This window comes from Grus americana, chromosome 7 (genome assembly GCF_028858705.1).
Source record: "Grus americana isolate bGruAme1 chromosome 7, bGruAme1.mat, whole genome shotgun sequence".
Taxonomy (NCBI): Eukaryota; Metazoa; Chordata; class Aves; order Gruiformes; family Gruidae; genus Grus; species Grus americana.
The window spans coordinates 34,951,325-34,959,885 of record NC_072858.1 but is presented as its reverse complement, the minus strand read 5'-3'; the positions used below and the strand labels follow the sequence as shown (position 1 = coordinate 34,959,885).

The 8,561-nt window shown below is 46.0% G+C and overlaps 1 protein-coding gene across 3 annotated transcripts in view; it reads left to right on the top strand.

Moving 5' to 3' along the window:
• The first annotated feature begins 528 nt into the window (after positions 1–528).
• The window catches only part of JMJD1C (jumonji domain containing 1C), a 167,277-nt gene continuing 159,244 nt past the window's right edge, over positions 529–8,561 (top strand). For 2 of the 3 annotated variants that reach the window (XM_054831597.1, XM_054831595.1), the window contains exon 1: positions 575–939. In XM_054831597.1, coding sequence (XP_054687572.1) covers positions 793–939 — 147 coding nt within the window. In that variant the 5' untranslated portion in view covers positions 575–792. Of the gene's footprint in view, positions 940–8,561 lie in introns of all 3 variants that reach the window. The other variant, XM_054831596.1, reaches the window with a different exon arrangement.

Below are 8,561 nucleotides of genomic sequence, written 5' to 3'. Positions count from 1 at the left end.
GCGGCCGGGCCGGGCCGGGGAGCAGCCGCTTCCCCAGCCGAGGGGAATGCTGCAAGGAGCCCGTGCCTGAACCCCCGCCTGGGGCCGGACTGAGGAGGGGGGTTCCGGATCACCGCGGAGCTGCTTCCCCGGCGGGTGCCCGGGGCTTTCCCTGCGCCTCCCGCGGACGGCGAGCGGGGGACCAGCCCGGCTGGCGGGGCGGGCAGAGCCGCCCGGGCGGCAGGTGAGGGGCCGGGCGGGGGGCGGCCGCCCGGGGTTCTGCCGGTGGGAGGTGACCTCCGTTTTCCTGCGAAGCCGGCACGCCCCGGGGGACCCCGGGCGGCGGTGGGGGCGGGAGGAGTCGTTTCCCCCCCCGCCCCGCGGGGTCCCGGTGCCGCCCCAGCCCGCGTGTCGGTGCTGCCGCGGCCGGACTCTTTGCCGCGCGGCGGCGGCGGCGTCCGCTCGCCCCCTCCCCGTGCGCTGCCTGGCGGAGGGAGACGGCGCGTGGTGCCGGTCTCCATGGCAGTGGGCTGCGTGGGCGGAGTGGTCGGGGCCGCAGCACGGCGGTGAGCGAGCGAGCGCGCGAGGGAGGGAGGGAGCGCGCGCCCCCAGCCCTCCCCCGCCCCTCGGTGTTTGTGTCAGGCTGCTGGCGGCAGCGGCGGAGCGGCCCCGGCCCGGCCGAGGGGCGCTGACCCAGCCCGCCGCTGAGGCGAAGAGCCCCGCGCCTGCCCCCCGCTCCGCGCCGCTCCCGCTATGGGCGGCCCGTAGAGGAGCGGGCTCGGCGGCTGGTGCGGTGCCTGCGCGGCGGCGGCCATGGCGGTGGAGACGCGGCCGGAGCTGGTGGGGAAGCGGTTCCTGTGCGTCGGCGGCGGCGGCGAGGAGCCGCCGGAGAGCGGGCGCTGGCGGGCCGGGGTCATCCGCGCCGTCTCCCAGCGGGACTCCCACAGCCCCGACCTGGCGGTAAGAGCCGCGTCCCGGGCCGAGCCGGGGGGGCTGCGGCGGGGGCAGCGGGGCGCCCCGGGCGGGCCCGGCGTGACACAGCCCTTCGCCCGGGGGGCGGCGGGTGCGGGGGGGGGGGCGGAAAGTGCGTGTCGGCGCCCTGGCGGCGGGGACGGCTGACGTGGAGCCCGCACCGCCGCCGGGGGGTCGAGGCCGGGGTCGAGGCGCGTTTCCCCTCGGCGTGTGCGGCCGCGGCGAAGGGGGGACCGGAGGCGGCGGCCCCCTTCGTGCCCCTCGCGCGGAAGGCGCGGATGCGGCTCCTGGCCGTGCAGCCGCCTCCGGCTGCAGTGGCGGTAGGAGAGGGCGAATACCTGGCCTGGCCAGCGAGGGAAAATCGGTCTGCTCCTGGAGCAGCGGAGCTCGGGCTGGGGGCGAATGCGTCTGTTCCAGGGGAATGCAGAAACTGTCGTCATGTAGCACTGACCGACGGGGTCTAACGTACTGGACGCGGTGGTGAACGCTGTTATTAAAAGAATGTCATTGTTTCCCTTCCTTTTATGTCCGCTGTCACTGTTTTCCTAAGGGGTGTAGGAATGTGCGCGGAGGTTAGTGAAGGAGCCAGGATATGTTCTGTTGTGCTCAGACACACTCTCACTGGGGGGGGGGGGGGAACGCAACCAGGATTTCCTTGGGTTAGGAGTGTTCTGAATGCATAATCTGTAAAATGGAGTTTTATTGCGCTCCGTAGACTTGGTCGTTATTTTATTTGTGAATTCTGTGGTCGAGCGAGTGTTATGTTACTGCTGGGGTTGTCTCTTTCCATGTTTTTATGTTATTTGGTGCTTCTGAAGGCACATTTAAAAATATCACGACTATGTAAATGGGCATTACGTAGGCTGAAAAAAGGAATCACCGAACTGCGCTGGGCAATCCATACTGCTGCTGGTAAGGGGGAGGCGTTCACAGCCAAACACGGGTCGGGGTGGAATGTTGCCTTTTTTACTAACTCATCAAGCAAACAATTGCCTGGTTTGAGAGATTATTGATTGCTTTGTGCGAGAAGTGCGATTCACAAAATTAAGAATTCTTACTTTCACATGTCCCAGACTTTAAGCTTTGTTTTAGAAACAGGACGTATGTGACACTTGAAATGCTACTTTTTTACTATATTGTTGGTTGGTTCCCCCTGCTCTCTAACTATAATTCCAGTAGCGTGCTGTTCATGCCCTTCTTTATGAAATGGTCTGTCTTTTCAACCTTTGGTTATATGTGAGAATCGTCTAGAATGCTTTATTTTTAGAATCTCTTTTGGATGTTATTCTTGCAGGGTGGTATTCTCTAGAATCTATATATGATTATGGAAACACTGAGTAACGTTTAGGGAGATGTGTTTACTAACATTTACAAGTCAGAGCCATAATTTGTAAACTCTAGGGGCAGAGCTGACATAAAGAGAGAAAGGGTGCTAAACCGAGGCATTTCAGGGGTTGTATCTTTTCTATTAAATGGATAACGTATGCTGCCTATTGTAAGTACTTGCTCCTCTTCCTAACTTTGGTATTTGAGTGTTTTTCTCTTCAGATACTCTTTCATTACAGTTCTTGGTTATTTAAGGAAGAACTGTCGTGTTATGGCTGGGTTTGTGAGGCAGGATGACTAAGGATATGCCTGCGTGTCGTAGTGGAGTGCCATTTGGATAGATCCAAACTACCTGAGAAGCAGGATGGATGCTCCAGTCTGTACTTCAGCCTGGGTGCAGTGCTAACGTGGCCATATTCTGGTATGCAAGCTAGCTACGCAGCACTGCATTATGCTATGTAGATATACTCCTAGTCACCTAGGAGTGCTGGAAGCCTGGGAAGGTTTTGGAAATACTATCTAGGTCTAACAAGTCCCAGACTAGTATTTAACTACTGGAGCATCATTGCCCCCTCTAAGTGCAATATTTAGTTTTCGTGTTACCTGTTCTCTGTCCCCAAGACACAAACAAGTATAAATCACACAGGGAGTGGGTAGAGGAAGAAATGGTAAGGTTTCTGTTAGCATAGCAACAGGTAGTTTCTATGAGTTAGGCTCTCCTTTTGCATTTGTAATTAACATTAACCTCTCATTAGTTGATGTTTCCTAAGATGAGTATCCTCTTCCCCCGTGCCCAGTGAAGGACAACAGCGTTTTTCTGTTAGCCCTGGTTCCACATATATTATACTAGGTGGAGTGAGTGCTGCTCTTACCCTTCCATGGCTTTTGTTTTGAGGTGGCCATCCCTATGAATAGCTCCAGACCCTTCTGCTACTTGTCAGTGGAGTGAAATGGTAATTCTTGTTGACACTTTCATTGCTACCCACAGGGTGCAGCATAAAAATGTTGAAACTGACTTTTTGTCAATTTTGTATATTCCTGGTCCTTCTGAGTGGGATGGACTTATAGAAATACAGAAGATGCCTTCAGCCGCAGGAAGGGAGCGGGCATTTTCAAGATGCTTTGCAACCAACCAGAACCGAGTTACCTTTTAATCCTGGCTTTGGAAGGAAGTATCATTTACGTTGCCTTTGTGTCTTCCTTGATAAGTGTGAACTCCCCAACCAGTTTAAGAGTGGACAGAGGTCTGAGATAGATTACCTTCCCCCCCAGTCTGTGAAAGCTGACATCTGAGGGGACATGAGAGCCTTCCTCCCAAAAAGCATTAAGGCAAGGAGGCCATGGCATTTTGTGCGCTCCTCCTGGAAGCGAAGAGGCGGTCTCCAGCTGGCCAGCCAGCATGCACTGAGCTTCACACCAGCTACAGCATATGGTGCCTCTTGCTTAGCACCGTACAGCGATAGGTAGGTGATGGGGGATGGAGCTGATGGTATGTGAAGGTGGGTTTAAGGGCATGAGAGCTGAGCATTAATGAAATCATGAGAGCAAGCTTAAGTATTTGGATGTGGGACAAATGGAGAGTTTTATGACATGAAGGATCTTGGGGAGACATGGGCAAGCTTAGAGGCAACTGACGTAATTAATGTTAAGTGACCACAGGGCTTGTAGGAGCAAATCCGCAGGAAACCGAGCTTCATTAGTTCTGCTGTAAACAGAACTACTCATTAAATCAGGAACTCCAGAGATGAAGGCTGAACTAGCTGCTCTCCGCTGGTGGGCAGGCAAATGAAGACTCTAGTTTTCATGTGCTACTAAGTTTGTTTCATGATTGTATTTTCATAACTAAAATAATGAATATTTTCATAGTTGAAATTACTGTCCTGGTAAGAAAATGAAGAAAAGAACTCAGTTATCCAGTATCTTCTTCCTGATAGGTCCTTCCTACTCCATGAAAGTATGTCTAATGACTCTTTCCTTATACTTTTTATGATTGCAACATAGCTGATATGAAGTCTCTGTTTTTTCCTAAAATGGGTTGGTTGGTTTTGTTTGTTTGTTTTTTACAAAGGAAGATAACAGTATCCAAGTGTCTTTTTATTCCACTATTTTATGGTAATTTTGTTTTCCTCAGCTTTCCTATTAATTTACTGCTAGTGGGCAGAATGGTGAGAACGATTGGCACTGGTTGCGAGTACTGTTGGTCTTCTGGAAGGTGATTGCTCTTGTCGTTACAGTTACATGCAGATCCTTCTTGCCAGGATTTGGAACCCATGCCTCTTAGTCATCTTGTAATGTTTACAAATGTTTAAAAACACCTGCTTTACAGGTACAATGTGTACAATGCATCTAATTTAATGTAGGAGTTTTCTTGACGATTTTCATGATCCGAGTCACAGCTTGATGGTTAGACCTCTTGATCTTTCATTCTTTAATGTTCCTGTTGCATGAGAAGCATTTATTTAAAAATAAAAGCAAAAAAAAAATTCGTGGAGGTTTATATATTTATATGTGTGTGTGTGTTTCACTAGTCATTGAGAGACTTCATAACTATTTTTTTGCTTAAGTAACAGTGGGTGTTATTAGAGGAAGCTGGGACCTCTATTTTTCCTTACTGCTAACTGCCTGGAAAAGCCTGTGTGCTGCTCTGATTGCAGTGATAACTGTGGGCAAATAAAGAAACTACCAGGAGGAAAGAGGTGGAGTCAATGCCATACAATGTCCCTGGTCTTTGTTGTCCCATAAGAATTGCGTTCTGGGCCACAGGTTGCAAAATGCCTATTTAGTCACTACTGACAAGATTTGACCTGGCGATGGCAGAGGTGTTTTCCTATATTGTGCTTAAAAAGTGATTTAGAGGAATATTTTTTTAAAAATGTAAATCAAATTATTAAAATTATTTTGCTTACCGGAAGTGCTTCAGAGTTCTGTGACTTTTTATGGTTCTGCAGTTGTATATTTGAATATAGTCATATATTCAGCTGTATATTTTCTCCACATGAAAGACAAAATGGAAATGAGCTTTTAAACGCATAATGTGCAATCCTTAATAAAAAGTATGGTTATAGGTTGCAGTAATTTGTAATTGCATATTTATTCATGCGTGAATTTTGCTGCCATGATGTCTGTGGACTGGAATACAAAATCAAGAATTGCGTATTTTGGTAGTCTTTAATGTCTTATGATAGGCAGATGTAACAGTAATTGTGCATAGGGAAATACATTGTGGCAATAAATCACCATGTCAGATATCCTTCATAAAAACCTAAATATTAGGGATAGTTTGAAGCAGTTATTAGATTTTTATTTACAGTAAAATTAGTAAGATATAGTGGGAGAAGTATTCATAGTTTTGGTAAACTTTTTTTTTTATAGTATCTCATCTTTGGTAATTTGCCAACAAGGAATTGTTAAAAAATAACTGTCTGGTAAAACCATTTGAAGAGAACAGCAGCAGACTTTGTGCGTCTGTTTTAACTGAATTTGCCCTCGCTTAACAGTAAAATGGAAGTTCACAGAATGTCATGGAAACTTATCAGTACTGTATTACAGATAACGTGAAAATAAGTTGAAATAATTGCTGATAATTTGAAAATAAATGAAGACATTTTAGAGACATACTCCATATGCTGAGAGTTTCTCACTAAAAGATGAAGTTACGCTTGCCTTTGCTGTGTGTGGAGTTACTCTTACCCAATCTTTTTACAACCTGTAATTGTTTTAATCTTCCTCCTTCTGCATTCCCAAACTTTCTGAGTGCCGTATAGCTTTGTCATACAGGCACAGAATTGCACTTCTGTAGGTTACATTTGTTTCTGCCATATATTGATTTTTAGTGCAGTGTTGTTTTGCATTGCCCTGTTTTCCTTTCACTAAGCTAGTATTTAAGGAGAAACAATGTATTAATTTTTGAACAAAAGGAAATAGATTTTTTTTTTAGTTTAGAAATACATGCTCTGCAGCTTTTACTCGTTAACCCTGAAATAAAGTGGAAGACACAGAAATATGCTTTAAACTAGTTATGCATAGCTTGGTGGTGGTTAATGGAATTTAAAAATACTACATATTTCTGTACCAGCATCTGGGTTAAAAATGAAGAGCAAGTTGTTGACGAGGAGCCTGTCATGTTATTTACTCCAGCTATTGGAGATGATGCTAAAAACATGCCAGAGTTTATCATGTCACTGCTACCTCTGGATTCAGATGAGGAGGAGTGGTGTAGGATGCGTTTTGTGTGTGTTGTGAAGTTGGTTTGAAGGGAGTGGGAGAAGCTTAAAGTGCAACAGGGATTTAGATGATTTTCAGTTGTTTCTACTGTTCTGTATCAGTATTGAAGCCAGCAAAAGTCTTGTAAGCTTTGGTGAATATCAGCTGGGCAATCTCTTCTTGGCTCAGCAGTAAAGAAAACTTGCTATTTCCTTTCTGTATTTCTAATAAGATTGAGATTGTCATCCCTTGCCTGTGAATGTCACCTCATCTGTCTTCCAGAGTTAGTTCAGTTAGTGTTCAGGAAGGAGTATCTCTTTCATAGACAAAAAGATCAAACACAGGAGCCTTCCTATGAAATTGACTGCAAGGATTCAATGCTTTATACTCTGCCCTTCCCTCCTCTTTGCTTTTGTACTAATAGAAACCTGAATATGATGTAGATTAACAAGTAAATATACTTACGCTGATGGATTTTTGAGAAAGGTTTGTTTGAATGTCAAGATTGCAAACATAATTTAGGTGTCCCAAGCTAGGCATTAATCAGTTTATTAATTTGCTGCATAGCTGCAAAATACGCAGCAGTGAACGAAATATGGGAAAAGGAAGGTTTAATCTTATACTTAAATCTTTCAGGAGGTTTTAAGAGAGATATATCAAGTATTTTCTTAATCAAAAAAGCATTTGCTTTTGCCTTTTATATGCCATGCCTACAAATATATTGTTCAACATTTGTATTATATCAGTTTTCTCATTCTAGAACTTTCTGTGAATCTTTGGAGGTGTCTCAAAAACAGGACATAGCCATCTTAAAGAGTTTTAAAGAATGAATAATCATTTTATAAGCAGCCATTCTTTCTGTGCACATGCCAAGATCTCAAAACCTGCTTGGGAATAGCAGAACTGTTCTTTAATGTCAAATTGAGCAAATTGTAAAAGGGATACTTTTAAAGTTTGGCCAAAAATAAGCTCAACCTTCTTCTGGTCCTACTATCAGTGAAGTGTAGAGATGCTTAGTTCCATTGGTGATCTTGAATCTCTGCTGGGATCAGGCTTGACCTTCCCTTTCAGTAGGACTCGGTAAGCTGCTGGTGCTTTTGCTGGAAGAAAGCAGGTATTATTGATCATCTGAGAAGTTTACCTGAAGTTGGCAACGAGGTGGTTGGCTGGGAAGAGACGCCGCTATGATGTTACTGCCCACTTCCGTGTTTTGGGCGCTGACATCCAGTGCTGCTGCAGGGATGGTTTCCCTCCTAGGTAGGGACTGAGGTCTGCTCTGCTTGTAACCAGCTTGTTCTTTGAAGCTGATGGAGAATTCTAAACTAGTGCTATGTTGCTTCATTTTATTGACTCATCCAGAAAGTTACTGTTGTTAGTGGCACACGGGAATATCATCAACTAACTTGCATGTTATAAGATCAAGTGAGAGCAGGGGAACCAGAACAACTTAGGGGATTTTGCTGTGTTTTGCTTTCTAGTTGTTTTCTTGAAAATATTTTCATTGATTTCTTAAATAATTTTACTTTTAACAGCTGTCACTGCTTTTCAGAATTAAGTGGAATGGAGCACCTTAATCAGCTCATGAGGAAGTTGCGTCCATGTATGTACAGAATCTGGGTTTGAGCTAATTCATGTACTTTGTTCAGAGCTTCATGGGCGTAAAAGATGCAAGCAAAGAGTTAAGGCTTTTAGCTTGACCCTCCCATGGCAACATTTTTACAAGTTGTGGAGACTGTGGTTCCACAGACATTTCTCTTGGTGGCACTGCTGGCTTAATTTTTTTAACCCTGAGCAGTTTCCTGATCCATTCACCATATGGCACTTTAAGCAGTTGTACTGAGGCGGAGGAGGTGGAATGGGATGGATCAGAGGCAAATGACTGAGGGTAGGAGCAGCTTTAGCTGGCACCATTTCCAGGAGAAATGTCTCTGGACCATGGCCTGAACGAAGTAGCTGAAAACTAATTTAAATATCTTCGTGAGAGTTGCAGTCACTGTAACTAATAAATGTGTCCTAACGTGCTCAACTGTAATCAGGGATTTTGTACTGCAGTTGAATAAATGATATTTATTCACTCAGTA